At 48.8% G+C, this 15,716-nt stretch overlaps 1 protein-coding gene across 4 annotated transcripts in view; it reads right to left on the bottom strand.

Annotated features, from left to right (window-relative positions):
* Positions 1 to 10,722, bottom strand: part of LOC147892054 (ARM repeat superfamily protein) — a 248,375-nt gene extending 237,653 nt beyond the window's left edge. For all 4 annotated transcript variants that reach the window (XM_087388218.1, XM_087388216.1, XM_087388219.1 and 1 more), the window contains exons 1-2: positions 10,499 to 10,722; positions 10,282 to 10,372 (exon numbers count right to left, since the gene is read on the bottom strand). In XM_087388218.1, the coding sequence (XP_087244344.1) occupies positions 10,282 to 10,372; positions 10,499 to 10,544 (137 nt within the window). In that variant the 5' untranslated portion in view covers positions 10,545 to 10,722. The remainder of the gene's footprint in view (positions 1 to 10,281; positions 10,373 to 10,498) is intronic.
* Between the last annotated feature and the right edge of the window lie 4,994 nt (positions 10,723 to 15,716).

Below are 15,716 nucleotides of genomic sequence, written 5' to 3'. Positions count from 1 at the left end.
AGTAGCATGAGGTGACGGCAAAATAGGTTATTGAGGCAAATTGAGCACAGAGGCATGTCACACATTTCTATACTTTTGAGTCAGCTCCATGACATCGTAGGGTGGATGAGGGCAGTATGGATCAGCAGAGCGAGCCGACATGATACTATCGAGCAAGGGATGCAGACCACACATGACACGCAGAGTAGCCAAATCACACACGATCGAGGTCAGGCCTATCTCTGCTCTCCTCAGAGGGAATCACCAGAGACGCGGCATCACTCTTAACATAGCCCATCGCATCTAGAGATCGAGGACACCACGTATCCTACCACAACAGGAGACATCTCGACAAACGCAGATCTGAGATATCCTCACAGCCCACCGGAGAGCTACTACGGTGCCGTATTTCGGCTTCTAAGTCTCAGCTTTCAGCTTCAGTTTGTTTTTTAGTTTTGAGTTTTGTTTGACCTCCTTGAGCATCATTAGCATAGCATAGTACTCATGTATGAGTTATTTTTCACTTAGTGTAGTTTGTCACATAAACCCGCAAGGCCTCCCAATGACATCTCTCTCTCCAAGAGCTCTTTAGCTTAGCATAGAACTTAGCAAGGGCCCTAGCGTGCCCTTTGCTTCAGCCCACTCAAGCTTGTATGAGTTCCTTCTTTTGGTGTACTTTGTCATAGACCCGCGAGGCCTCCCAAGGACGTTAATCTCTCTCTCTCTCTCTCTCTCTCTCGGCATTAAATCTGCTGGTTAGAGGCCTACTAGTTGGTGACAAACCTATGGCAGATGCTGCAGCCCTTTTTACTAAGATGGGGGTCAACCTCACCTGTGAAGACGCGTGGAGAGTGGGTAAGGCAGAGGCACCCACGAGACCCATGGTAGTGAAACTACGGACAGCCACAGACAAATCCACCCTCATGAGCATGAGGGCAACACTGAAGGGAACCAGGAATTTCTTGGGTGATGATCTCACGCTCTTGCAACAAGAGCATAGGAGGGAGGGAATGGTGCGGGTAATGGCAGCAAGGGAAGTAAGGAAATGGGCCGCCTATAGGGATGGTAAGGTGATTATCTGGGAGAGAGAAGACAGAGAAGAGAAGGAAGAGGGGAAGTTATGACGGTGTTGGAGCCTTGGGATGAGTTCACATCGGGGCTGAAAATGACAATGTGGAATTGCAATGGCACCATTTGGTATGATCCAGGGGGGTTCTTGGAGACATACACTAACAAAAATATGATCTTTTATACCAAAACAATGGAGCCTAAAGAGAGGGCTGCCCATAGTGACAGGATACACATGGGAGTCAGCTCACAAGAGGAAATTGAGGAGACATAATGGGGTACGAGGCTCTGGGTGCATGGCTGTCCTTTTCAAATCACACCTGAGGCCACTCATATTTGTGGTACAAAGAGAGGAGCATGCACGACATATGTGGATACGAGTCCAGCTACCAGATGCCCAACCGATCTTCATTGCAGTGTGCTACTTCCCCCCAGACATGCCATCCTATGCACGTGAGGTCACTATAGAGGGGCACAGCCCATATCAGACGATACATGATGACATCACAGAGTTCTCCAGGAAGGGAGACACCCTCCTTCTAAGGGACTTCAATGCACGGACAAGAGATAGACAAGCGGACCTACTAGACTTTGCATATGAGAGATTCCCAAATAATTTCAGAGCTAGATGCAGCAGAGCTCCGGATATTGAGACACTCCTCAAATGCCCCCCGTGTGACAAGGTATGGGCGACATCTACTTGAGTTGGGGGCAATCCAATACCTGATCAGCTAAATGGTCTCCAGAAATGGCCATTATCTGGGGGACTCACTTGTTTCCCACATGGCGGTGGGACAAGTACACTGGACTACATACTAGGCCCATTAGCCTTTGCCTCGCGGATACACGGCTTCACAGTACCCCTCCCCCACTTAGAGCTGACCACTCATACTTGGCCTTCCCTATCTCTCCTATTATGCCAACCACAGAGAGAGCTCCTCCCACACCTACCCATGTCCAGATCCACTTTGATCGTGCCCTCGACCTAGTATATATGAGTCACTTAGCCAGAGAGCTTCCGGCCCTACTTGGAGATGATATAGACCTCGCCTACGCCACGACCCAATCCACATGAGCTCGAGATGGAAAGATGCCTCAAAATCCTTGGTTCAGCAACGGGTGCAGAGAGGCAAGAGCCCACGAGCGAGCCCTGGTCCATTTGACATCGGCATAGCAGATCTTTCAATGATTGACACTTCTAAGAGGCGGGCCTTCACACAAAGATACCTCTCCAGAAAAGACTTGTCATCTGCAGGTGTCAAATCATTGACAATCGATTGAGGCATCCCGTGATGTTTGAACACATGAGACATAAAAAGTCTCGCCATCTGGTCTACTATAATCTTCTTTCGTACGTGAATAAAGTGGGCCTGCTTGCTGAATCTGCAAATAATGGTCCATATCCCATCATGTCCCGAAGATGTACGTGGAAGATCGAAGATGAAATCCATGGCAATGCTCTACCAGGGTCGATTAGGAATGGGTAAAGGCTGCAGCAGTCCAACCGGCTTCTATCTGTCATACTTCACCTTCTGGCAGGTGATGCATGTCCTGACATATGTGTCGACATCCCGCCTCAATGTCAGCCAAAAGAGATAATGCTCCACAGCTTCAATGGTGGCATCGATGCCTCTGTGTCCTACATAAGGTGGGGCATGACCCTCGGTCAAAACTTTTGGCCTCAACTAGTGTGTGACACATAATCTGCCATGCATCATCAGAAAACCCTCCTTGAGAGTATAGTGCTCATGCCTCTGGCCCTCGACCAACTGATCATAAATCCGTGCAAAATCAGCATCATTGGCATATTGATCCTTCATGGCATCAATATGCAATGGTAGTGGCTAAAACTTGCGGCTTAATAGACACTACATCAACGGTGGGCTTTCAAGAAAGTGCATCTACAACAACCTTCTTCTTTCCAGGTACATGCACAATCTGAAAATGAAACATAGAAAGAAAGTTGGCCCACCTCATGTGCTTATCAAACAGCTTTCTCTGGGTGAGAAAGTACCGCAAGGATTGGTGATCGGTCTGAACATAAAAATCAGCATCTAAAAGAGAATGCTTCCAGGTCGAAAGAGCATGTATGACAGCCAACGTCTCTTTCTCGTAGATGCCAAAATTCATTTCAGTGTTCTTGAGCACTCTACTCTCGTATGCCACCACTCTACCGTCCTGCTTAAGTACCCTGCCGACGCTGTTCCCACATGCATCAGCTTGGACAGCGAAGGGCTTGTGAAGATCGGGCAATATGATAACAGGATCGGAGCAAAGTTTCTCTTTCAGCTTCTCAAAAGCTGCAATCTCGGTGGTACCCCATCTGAAAGTGATGCCTTTCTTCTATAAGGCATGGAGTGGTGATGCAATCTCTGCAAAATATCGGATATATCTCCTGTAGTACAAGCACAATCCAGATTGCTACGTACTTCATGGATGTTCTTCAAGTGTGGCCAATTCCTGATAGCCTCTACTTTGGCGGGGTCCAACCTGACTCCATCCTTGGAAACATTGTGTCCGAGAAAATGGATCTCATGCATGAAAAAATGGCTTTTCTTGGCATTGACAAACAGCTTATGCTTCCGAAGCTCCTAAAAAACAATTGCTAGGTGCTTCTTATGTTCAGCCTCATCCTGAGAGAACATGATGATGTCATCAAAGAAAGTGCCAATAAAGGCTAGGTGTTCTCTAAAAATTCTGTCCATCATTTTGTTGAAGGTGGCAGGGGCATTCGTCAACCCAAATGGCATGACGAGAAACTCATACAGACCAAATGTAGTTCAGAATGATGTTTTGTGCACATCCTCAGGCTGAATTCTGATCTGGTGATAACTACTCTTTAGATCAATGCAGCTGGACATTCCATATCCCTGTAACCTATCCAAAATATCATCTATCCTGGGTATAGGGAATCTGTTCTTAATTGTGATTTTATTGAGGGGGCTTGGTAGTCAATGCACATCCTGCCAGAATCCATCCTTCTGCTGGACCAAAAGCACGGGTGAGCAGTAGGGTGAAGAGCTTGGCTGAGTCAGCCCCTTCTCCAACATGTCCTTGACCTGGTTCATGATTTCCTCTTGCTAGGCTGCATTGATTCTGTAAGGAGGCCTGTTAGGTGGGTTGCTATCAGGGATTATGTCTATCGTATGATCTTCTAGCCTTTCGGGGGGCAACTCCTATGGAAGAGAGTCAGAAAAACACTCCTTAAACTGAAAAAGAAAATCTGTCCGATGCTTTTCCAGCTTAGAGAAATTAGACTTTTCTTCTACTGGCTGCTTTCCAAATGCAAACACTAAATACGCTGAAAGGTGCCTTTTCATTACATTGCCAATGGTAGAAGCAGATACAACAGGAATAGATTCTCCCTTCAGCTTAGCGTCAAGAACATGTGTTTTGCAGGCTGAAGGTCGAGGGAAAAACAAGACATGGCGAGGACGGGGCGGGGCAGCAATGGTCGGGATTGCCGCGGAGGATGGTTTGGAGTGTGTTGGGCGAAGAGAGGGGCGGTGAGGTCTATGTGAAAGATTAGGTTCTGTGCACGGAGTGCGTCAAAGTGCATTTGCAGTGTTTGGGGGACCGTGCGTGGGGCGAGAGTGTAAGTGGCGAGTTGTGCGAAGACCTCCTGGTACATTTGGAACTCCTGCTGCTCCCTGTCTTCCAATGTCGGCGGCCAGAGGTGCACAGGCTCTCGTTCTCTGCCTACATGGTGACACTGAGGGCGCGCTCCTGTGCTAGGAGATCCTAGAGGGTTAGATCTGTCTATCGGACCCCTCTGTTAGAAAATACCCAACAGAGGGTACACGCAGCGGAAATAATGCCCACGAGCTCACACAGTGTGCGGTGTGGGTGTGAAATCACAAACTTCTTTACTTATGTGCATTCAATAGGTGTGCAGACTCATCAATAGACAATGAACCAAACCAGATAGAGAAACCACCAAATAATATATTTCCGTCCACAACTATGGACACAATACAAAAGAGACAGATCCAGAGTCCCACCAATGGTGTGGTCCTCTGATCTTACCACAAAAGTCCTTCTCCTATCTGCTGGCTATCTCTAGACTAGAGTCCGCGTGCTCCACCTCGAGCGTGAGTAGACTTTCCGTCTAGAATGATCCTCTCCACCTTGCTGTCTGGGAACCAGCCTAGGTGGGCAGCTTCCTGGCTAAGTCTGCAGCCCTGCTAGCACCTCTCTATCCTCCTGAAAGTAGGTCCAGAGGGTGGCTACCTGCTGCTCCTTTCTGCTCTGGATCTGCTGCTGCAAGTGATGATCAAATGAGGCCTGAATGGCCTCCTTATATAGGCCCCAAGGGGGGCTGATAAAAACCGACCAGCCTGTTACAGACTGGCCGACCAGACTGTAGCTGGTCCAGCCCTATAAGGCACACAAACCAGGGCTGTCAGGCCCAAACTTCCAAGGCCCTTTGGCCCTCCTTTCAAGGCATATCTCCAGCCTATAAAATGCCTCCCACCTGCCCACTGACAGTCACATTCCTTGCTGCAGATCTGAGCCTGCACTCCCTGCCATGTCTGCGCCTCTGCAAACAGTGCGCCTTCATGTCCTAGATCCTCCGCAATCTGTCCCAGACTGTCTTGCTTCTGCTCCGTACTTTCCTGGCCCTCTGTCCTGCCCTTAACAGTTCTAGATGTGCTGCCCTCATGCCAGCCATGATGCTGTCTATGTGCCAGCCCCTTTCTCTCTTTTCCTGTTGGGTACTGCCCTAGGTCTCCCTCCCCCATGCTCTCCTCATATGGGGGCTTACAGATGGGGAGGTGACCTTTCCAACACCCCCTCTCACCGACACATCTCAGCCCAATGCCAACACGTCGATGAAGATGCTCCAGTAACTCCCCGGTCGTAGTCCTCTGGAACCTTTGGGTGTCGAAATCTTTTGCTGGCTTTTCATCCAGTGGCTCCTGCTCCACCAGGTCCGGTTCTGCTTCCGCACACCATCCTGGTACACAGGTCCATCTCTGGTAGCACCTCCTGGTACCACCTCCTTCAGTCACATTCCCGCCTCTGAACTCGAGCAATCCAGCCGTCACGATCTTCTAGTCGTCCCCCTCATAATGAGTGAGCAACCTGGAGTCTTCCAGGCACCATGCTCTGAGGGTCTGTTTCAACCCGTCCTTCCTTTGGCAAGGTCTGTAACCAATGAATATTTCCAGATAACTTGGATCATGAACTCTCGCCGAGTTCTCAAGCAGGTACTCTTCTGGCTTCAGTACTCTTTGTCCACCACCTTCTAGCAATCTGCGTCCGAGATTTAAAGAAGCACCAATACTTCCCCTTCTGCCTTCGAAGAAGGCCAATTCCTTCCAATCTCTTATCACCTGAGACAAATGAAGAGCAGAATCTCCCCACAGCATGCTATAACGGCTCAAATGCAGAATATCAAATACATACCAGACTGTTGTACTGCTTGAATGTTCGCTCTGAAAGCAAACCCTGTACCTCAATGAGGCACCCGCCAAGATCATGTGTAATCCTGTACTGTCCCCTTCTGAAGTCCAGCATCCATCTGACCATGAGACCCCAGGGCTTTCCATGGAATCCACCCTCATGTCAGTGTCAACAGCTACACACCTGGAAGGTACCAAGCGCTCCATACTGTCCTTCACCTTCACAAAGGCATCTGACTCCTCGTCGACCCAACTCTCTATGTCAGACATCCTTACTGTGATTTCGGGATCAACATACCTGACCTCGGTAACACTCGGTGATGTCACCAGGAACAATTCTTCGATTACCACATTAGCTTTGGCCTTTCCCTCTGAATCTGGGTCAGACTCCTGTTTGTTGCAGTCCTTTGCAAAATGTCCGGGCGTATCACAATAGAAACACTTCTTCTTGTGCTTCCTCTTCGAAGTCCCCTCGTCATCAGAATCATCTTTATTGGACTTGCCGCTGTTAGGCTTGCTCTTTCCCTTACCTGCGGAATCCTTCACCAGCATCGCCTTGTCATCTTTGTCCCCGTTGTAGAGCTTCTCCCGAGCTTCCTCCTGTAGCAGTAAGGGACACAACTCCTCAAATGTCAGAGGTTTGGTCCTCTGTCCTGCTGTCACAGCCGTAACAAAGCTCTTGAAACTCCGAGGCAATCTCCTCAGTACCATCAAGGCCAGATGGCATGAGTCTGTCTTCTGACCAATCGCTGCTAACTGATCCCGCACCACCTTGACCTTTGTCAAATGGCTATGTACCGTATCACCTTCTTCCATATCAAGATTGTACCGTATCACCTTCTTCCATATCAAGATTGTAGAGTTGATGCTGAAGAAGCACGATCCGGGAGGTATTATCTATCTCATACAGATCCTTCAGGGTGGCCCACGCCTCTACTGACGTCTCAGCCAGCTGGATATGCGGAAGAACAGAGTCCGCCATAGTCCCTATGATTATTGCCAGGGCATGGGCATCTCTTTCTTCCCAAGCTTCAAGCTCCTCTCTGTCTACTGCCATGAGTACCTTCCCTTTACTGTCCACCATGTCTTCCGGCTTCGACTCCTCTCCCGTGGTCAGCTTCCATAACTTCCGAGCCACTAAATGACTCCGGATCTTCACTTTCCAGATCGGGTAATTAGTCCCGTCCAAGTTCCCAGACTCTCCAAAGTTAGGGATAGTGAAAGAGAGAAAACTGGAGGAGGAGGAAGGGATAGCAGGGGCTGAAGAGGCTGTCGACATCTCTGCTATATATACCGCACAGCAAAGTCAACCAAACTCAAATGCAGTAAACCAGAACTCTGAATGCACCTGACTGAACCTGAGTCACCCTCCTTCTCGCAAGGGCACAATCCTCCAGTCGTGGAAGTCGATTCCCTAGAGCTTCTGAATCAGGGTCGTCCTTCAGCAAGGTCCCTGCCTTCAGGCTCCCACACCTGTGAGCCTCCTACTTGGGCTCTGATACCATGTTAGAAAATACCCAACAGAGGGTACACGCAGCGAAAATAATGCCCAGGAGCTCACACAGTGTGCGGTGTGGGTGTGGAATCACAAACTTCTTTACTTATGTGCATTCAATAGGTGTGCAGACTCATCAATAGACAATGAACCAAACCAGATAGAGAAACCACCAAATAATATATTTCCGTCCACAACTATGGACACAATACAAAAGAGACAGATCCAAAGTCCCACCAATGGTGTGGTCCTCTGATCTTACCACAAAAGTCCTTCTCCTATCTGCTGGCTATCTCTAGACTAGAGTCCGCGTGCTCCACCTCGAGCGTGAGTAGACTTTCCGTCTAGAATGATCCTCTCCACCTTGCTGTCTGGGAACCAGCCTAGGTGGGCAGCTTCCTGGCTAAGTCTGCAGCCCTGCTAGCACCTCTCTATCCTCCTGAAAGTAGGTCCAGAGGGTGGCTACCTGCTGCTCCTTTCTGCTCTGGATCTGCTGCTGCAAGTGATGATCAAATGAGGCCTGAATGGCCTCCTTATATAGGCCCCAAGGGGGGCTGATAAAAACCGACCAGCCTGTTACAGACTGGCCGACCAGACTGTAGCTGGTCCAGCCCTATAAGGCACACAAACCAGGGCTGTCAGGCCCAAACTTCCAAGGCCCTTTGGCCCTCCTTTCAAGGCATATCTCCAGCCTATAAAATGCCTCCCACCTGCCCACTGACAGTCACATTCCTTGCTGCAGATCTGAGCCTGCACTCCCTGCCATGTCTGCGCCTCTGCAAACAGTGCGCCTCCATGTCCTAGATCCTCCGCAATCTGTCCCAGACTGTCTTGCTTCTGCTCCGTACTTTCCTGGCCCTCTGTCCTGCCCTTAACAGTTCTAGATGTGCTGCCCTCATGCCAGCCATGATGCTGTCTATGTGCCAGCCCCTTTCTCTCTTTTCCTGTTGGGTACTGCCCTAGATCTCCCTCCCCCATGCTCTCCTCATATGGGGGCTTACAGATGGGGAGGTGACCTTTCCAACACCCTCCCTGAGTCTAGCTGGCTGTTCTTCAGCTTGCACCTTCCGTTCTTCTACGATACAAAGGCTGGATTCTGCCTTATCCAACTGGTCCATGAGGGTTTGAACCAAGGATTCACTAGCAGAAAGCTCATCCTTGAGCTTGGTGAGGGAGACTTCCAACTCTTCGGCCTTGGCCCGATATTCTTCTGCTCTATCGAGGGCGGTTTGCCCGGTAGCTTGTGCAGCAACCATAAGCATGTGGCTGTCACGCGGGCTGAGTTGTGCTTGGAGGAGAGAGGATGACAACTGCAAGACTTAGCAAGGGCCCTACAAGCTCTTTTCCTTAACCCATAGGGCTTGTATGAGTTACTCTTTTGATCGTACTTTGTCTCATAGGCCCATGAGGCCTCTTGAAGACGTAATCGGAAGAGATGGCATAGAGCGGTGGAGCTAGCGACTCAGAGACCCCTGACCAGAGCATGCACAATAGAGATCTGGCACTGCTTTACTCAGAGGAGACCGTCCGAGCCCCTTAATATGGCCCACTAGATAGAAAGATCACGGAGACCACGCTTCCCGCCATAGCAAGAGACAGCTCAAAGACGCAAACACGAGATATTTTCGGGTCTCATCGGAGAGCCACCATGGCTCGCCCGGATATGGGTATTTGTTTCTTGATGGGAGCTTGATGCTATTTGGAGCACTAGCTTTACATGCCTGAGTTTTGAGACTATTAATAAGCTTAGCTTAGTACTCAGCAAGGGCCTTAGCGCGTTCTTACTTCAGCCCACAATGGCTTGTATGAGTAGTGGCTTGTATGAGTGTCTCAAAGGCCCGCAAGGCCTTCCGAAGACATTAATACAAGTCTATATATAAGCTTCTTTTGGCTGTGAGTCGATTTTATGTTTTCTTAGGCTCTAGCATAATCATCTCTTGGCTTCTTAAAGTTTCAAAAGTTACATTTTAATCATGTGGAAATTTTGATGACAATGATGTACATGTGTGTCACCATAGTTCTATGCGTAACTACGTGTATATCCATGTATCTATCTACAAATGTGTGTAAATATAAGTATGCATACACAACACATATACATAACGATCCCACAAACATGCATAAGTGTGTGTGTGTGTGTGTGTGTGTGTTTTGATTTCACTCAACAAAAAAAGTGTGTGTTTATAGTAACATGTGTATATCTAGTGCACGGTTCTATGAGTCCCGGCTTAATGCTAGATACAAACCTAAGTTGACATTAAAATCAGCTGAAGGTCGACCAATTTGTACGTGGCATTTTTACGTCCTGTCGTGACATTACACTTAATGACCTACCAGCGTGCATTCTCCTCTAAGGCGACCAATGCAGCTTCTCGAACATCGACTGAATCATCGGCCAAAGCTCCAACCAACACCCGAATCACCCCTGTGAAACCGTTCATTCGCTCTTAGCAAAGAAAAGGTATGCTTTCTCTAATTTTTAAGTGTTTGATAATCAACATGCCCAACTAGCATCCAAAAGCAAGGCAAGGGACGGAAAAGAACAACGTACCGGCCCGAGGAGATGCGGAAGCGGTGGCTGCTGGGGGAGCAGCCATGGAGGAAGGTGGGTGAGGGGATCAAGTTGTGCAGGGATGGAAGGAAGGGGCTGGAAGGAAGTTCAGATTAGGGCAAAGGGGATGTTTGAGCATGGAATTGCTCATGTTGAGCTGTGGGATGCTCCTCATTCGTGATGAATTTGCGTCTGTTGCACGATAAACGACAGCACAACCGATGACTTAGCTGCCAAATATGCCGGATTTCTTTGTTTTTTTGATCACCTCGTTCTCAGCAACGGTGGCTTTACACACGTGTTCACCTCCCCGGCTTCCACCTGTCCCTCTTCCTCAACCCGGGGGTACATATCCAAACGTCTTGGTAAAGTTTTGTCACCGTCACACACATTTCATTATGGTATACGCTTACCTAAGCATAGTTTTTCGGCACTTGCACACTGGTGGCTTTACATTCCGTGGCCGGCTTCCACTTGTCCCTGGCCCCTTCTATACCTCACTTAACATATCCAAAGGTCTTCGTAAAATTTTGTGGCCATCAAACACATTTAACTATGATATAAGTGTTTCGAAGCAAAGTTTTTTTGGGCACTTAGCACACCGGTGTGTGCATGCTTAAAATTGAGATAATGTGCGTGTATCACCATACTAACGATGTCCGATTCTTGTGAGGCCTTGCAACTTTAAGGGCAGTGGTTAATCAAAAGATATCTCTTATTATAAAAATAAATGTGTAGCAAACTAGCTTAACAAAATCAAAAGAGCTCTCTTATTGTAAAAATAATTGTTCTCATTGCACATATTTGCTTGTGTAACTTTTCTCTTTTATGGAAAGCATGTCTTGCTACTGCCCATGATAGATGTCATTACTACAGATAGTGTGTACATCAAACTATAAAAACGTATGTGTGGAACTTTAGGCATATAGATATGTCTATTTGAAAATCATTATGACCCTAAAAAATAAGGATGCATAGTTGGACCAAAATACAAGTGCGAAGAGAGAGAGAGAGAGACAGAGAGAAAGAAAGATATATTAACATCCACGGGAGGCCTCATGGGCCTATGGGACAAAAGTGCGGAATTAATGTAAACTCATACAAGCCACTATGGGCCGGAGAGAAGGGCTCGCTAAGGCCCTCGCTGAGTACTAGAAAACACATAAATTGAAATACTAATGTAGTACATCATCATATCAAGTCAGGCCAGAAAAGCCAAAGCATGTCAGGCACTCAGGGCTAATGCTCCAAGAACATGATATGGCTCCATGTATCCAGGCTTTGTGATAGCTCTCTGGTGTGATGCAAAGAGCTCACGTATTTGCATCTGTCGAGTTGTCTCGCGCTATGGTGGGGGAAGTGGTCTCCTCAATCTCTGGATCCGATGGGCTATGTCAAGTGTAATGCCACGTCTCTATCGATCGCCTGTGAGGAGATCTGAGATAGGTCGAACCTCAATCGTGTGTGCTCTGGTCTCCTATCGCATGTGAGATCCCTGTCCCTCGTCCAGTAGTGGTGTCATGTCGACTCCCTCTATAGACCCATCTATCTCTCATGTCAGCTAGCTCCTCCTCCTCTACTCCCGAGTGCCCTGGAGCTGACTCAAATGCATAGAAGTCGGTGACCTGCCTCTGCGCTCGATCCACCTCAGTGTCGTGTGACGTGTGGTCGCATCTTGCTGCTCTTTGATCCGTCACAGTAGTGTCTCTCTATGTCTCCGCATCTCCATCGGGTAGAGCCCAATACAGACCTGATCCTGGAAGTGGAACAGTCGTGAGAGGGCCAAAATCGGGTCTCTCCTGAAAAATGCAATGGTAGCGCCCTCGGATCTCATAGTAGGCGGGACACATACAAAGAAAGTGCTACTCAGTCTCGACCAACCCATCGTGCATAGCATACAAGTCCACTGCTCTTTGGGTATGCTTGTAGCTCTCCCTGCCTCAATCCTTAGCTGATGGGAGGAAACTCACATCTATCCAATGGCAATCCTCAGTGCATGTGAGACCATCCTCCAATACTCTCAAGAAATGGTCATAGTAGAGCTGGGTCTTAGTGGGGATCTCCTGGCCCCACCCCCCCCCCAAGTCCGAAATGTGTGAAGCTGGAGGAGGTCTAACCGTATGATGCAGTTAATCTCATCTCGTAGAATCAGCTCAGGGGGTGCATCCATGTTGTTCTAAAAAGGGGGGACCATGTCCATCTGAATGCCATGATTGGTGAACCAAGTAGAGATGCATGCATACCATGCTGTATCAAGCCCACTCTCTGCTAGTCGGATAGAGATTCCAATGCCAGTCTCGGTAGCCTCTCATGAGGTAGGTCCCAGACTCTATGGAGGAAGGTCATTGTCTGAAAGGTGGCATCAATCTGAAGAGGGGTCATAGCAAACTCTACCTGTACTATCTGATGGGGGGCTGAGGGCTTACTACGAATCATCTTGGATCCCATGATTATCTGTAGTTGCTCAAATCTCTTCCACTCTGCTGTTAAAATATCACACCCCCGGAACAGTGCTGCATACATGGCAATTGGTCTCACTAGGGTGTCGAAAAGCCAGCACTTCGTCGATGGGTCCTGGAAGTGTGCCTAGAAACACTGTCGCTCTAGCCGGTGGGCCAAAGCACCATATCCTCATGTGAGGCATGCTCGAGATGCATGGATCATCGTGAAAACTGGCCCAGTGAGAACTGCACCCAAGTATGTGTAGGACTGCACAATCTCTACTGGGTGGCTGACCTTGGCATGAAGCTATGTCAATGGAGCACTGGGCATGAGGTATTGAAGATCATAACCTTGGTCTTCCCAAGGTTAATTGTCAGATCTCTCTCTATGCAGAACACCTCAAGGGCCTCAAGATGTCTCTGTAATCCCTCTGCTGAGGACAACAGGAGGACTATATTATCCGCATATAGTAATATCAGTACCAACAAATCAGCCAGCGGCGGCGACCCCTTGCCTCTTAGGCGGTCTATGAAGGATGTGATCTCATCGATGTAGAGGCCGAAGAGAGTCGGTGAGAGGGGGCATCCTTGCTTCACCCCAATCGTGCTCTCCACCCAGCCTGATAGGCCTCTTGGGGCACGAACTCATTTCTTGACGGACTCATATAGGCTCATCACCCCCCGAATCAGAACCTCTGGGATTTGCATCTCCTGGAGTCTCTTGACCATGCGGGATTGTGGGATAGTATCGAAAGCCTTCCGAAAGTCTACAAAGCAGGCATAGACTTTCTGACGCCTCGACCTCACCTCCTCAATGATAGCCCTCAGTGTGAAGATGTGGTCTAGGGTGGAATGTTGTCTCCGAAATCCTAGAGCATGTTGCCCATGTGCCTTTGTGTGACTGTTGTTGATCTCTCTCTCTAGTACAGATCCATAGATCTTTGTCAGAGTGTGGCCAATCAGAGAGTGCGGTAGTTCCCAGTGTCCATGGGGTCACCTGCCTTGTGTATTGGGACGATGGTGGTAGTGCTCCAAGAGGGTGGAAAGCCATGGCATATGGTGTGGTTGAACATCTGTGCCACAATCGGGGCCAAAACCTCGTGCCCATGTGCGAAATGCTCTGTCTATAGCTGCTCATGATCATGTGCTCTCTGGTTATGTAGCTGACGGAGTGTTGACATTCTATGTAGTGAACAAGTGACAAGTGGCAGGTCTGGGCATAGCGGACATATCTGGTGGTGCCTACATCGAAACATCATAGAGAGAGCATGCGTATGTGTGCCAAACACCCGGGTCTATGATGGGGATAGGTGGCTTCCTTTCCGATAGGAGGCCCCATCCAATAGTAGGATCCCCTCCTTTGGACAAACTAATCACCTCGTCCATCCTATGGGTGAGGAAAGCCCGTCGCTTGCGGCTTCGTGAGATCCTTTGTGCCTCAGGTGGTGTCAAGTGGCCAAGGGCTTGCTCATGTGTGAGGTGAGCTCTCATCTCTCTGCACTCATCATCATACCAGGGGTTCTGAGGCATCTTTGCCACTGAAACGCGCCCAGGCCAAAAGTCGTAGGGGAATATCTGATAGCTGCGTCAGTGACCACTGTGGCAAGGGTGTTTGATGCATGGGTGAGGTCTACCTCGTCCCTGAGTAGTAAACCTAGGAGCTCTTGTGCCAAATGGCTCACGTAAACGGGGTCAAGGGTTCGATCAAAGCGGACCCGTACACAAGTGGGAGTGGGGGGGGGCTCTTCATGCGATTGGCGTAGTGGTGGAGGTACTGAAGGATAGGTATGAGTGGTCAGCACCTAGCGGGGGAGGAGGCACAACGAAGTCGTGTACCCGTGAGGTGAATGATAGGGGACCGACTAGGTAATCCACTGTACTAGTAGCTCCGCCATGCGGGAAACAAGTGAGCCCACCAGATAATGGCCATCTATGTAGGCCATTATATATGATTAGGTCATGGTGGATAGCCCCCAGGTCAAGTAGATGCCGGCTGTATCCCATCATGTGTGGTGCATCCACTGAGTGCCTCACTACCCAAGCTCTGCAGTGCCTAGTTCTGGTACTATGAGAGAGTCTGATGTAAAGTCAAGGAGGCCCACTTGCCCGTCACCTATGCGTGTATTGAAGTCACCAAGAAGGAGGTTGTCTCCTAATCTAGAGAACTCAATGAGATCATCATGTATCATCTCATATGGGCTGTGTCCCTTCGTAGTGATTGTGTGTGCATAAGATGATGTATCAGGGGGAAAGTAGCACACTGCCATGTAGATTGGTTCGGCATCAAGTATTTGGACATGGACCTACATATGTCGCGCATGATCCTCTCTCTGAACCACTGAAATGAGGGGTCTCAAGTGTGATCTGAAGAGAATGGCCACTCCTCCGGAGCCACGCAATCCACTGTCCCCCCTCATTTCCTTCCGGTGGGCTGACTCCCATGTATATCCTGCCATAGTGGGCAGTCCTCTCTCTAGACTCTCATGTGTCTCGGTGTAAAAGTTCATGTCTCTCCTACTTTATGTCTCCGAGAATCCTCCTGGGTCAGACCAAAGTGTGCCATTGCAATTCCACACTGCCATCTTGAGTTCATTCTATGCATTCATCCCATTGGTTAGACACCGTCATAACTCCCCATCTTCCTACTCTTCCTTGGCTGGGTCCTCTCGCGGATAATGACTTTACCATCTCTATATATAGCCCATTTTCTTGCCTCCCTTGCTACCTTACCCGTACCATTCCCTCCCTTCTATGCTCCTGCTGTAGGAGGGTTAGAT

Source organism: Dipteris shenzhenensis, chromosome 17, assembly GCF_047967505.1.
Source record: "Dipteris shenzhenensis isolate YYH24624 ecotype China chromosome 17, Dip_SZ_1.0, whole genome shotgun sequence".
NCBI classification, from domain to species: Eukaryota; Viridiplantae; Streptophyta; class Polypodiopsida; order Gleicheniales; family Dipteridaceae; genus Dipteris; species Dipteris shenzhenensis.
Note: the sequence above shows the minus strand (reverse complement) of the source record. Positions and strands in the feature narration are given on the sequence as shown.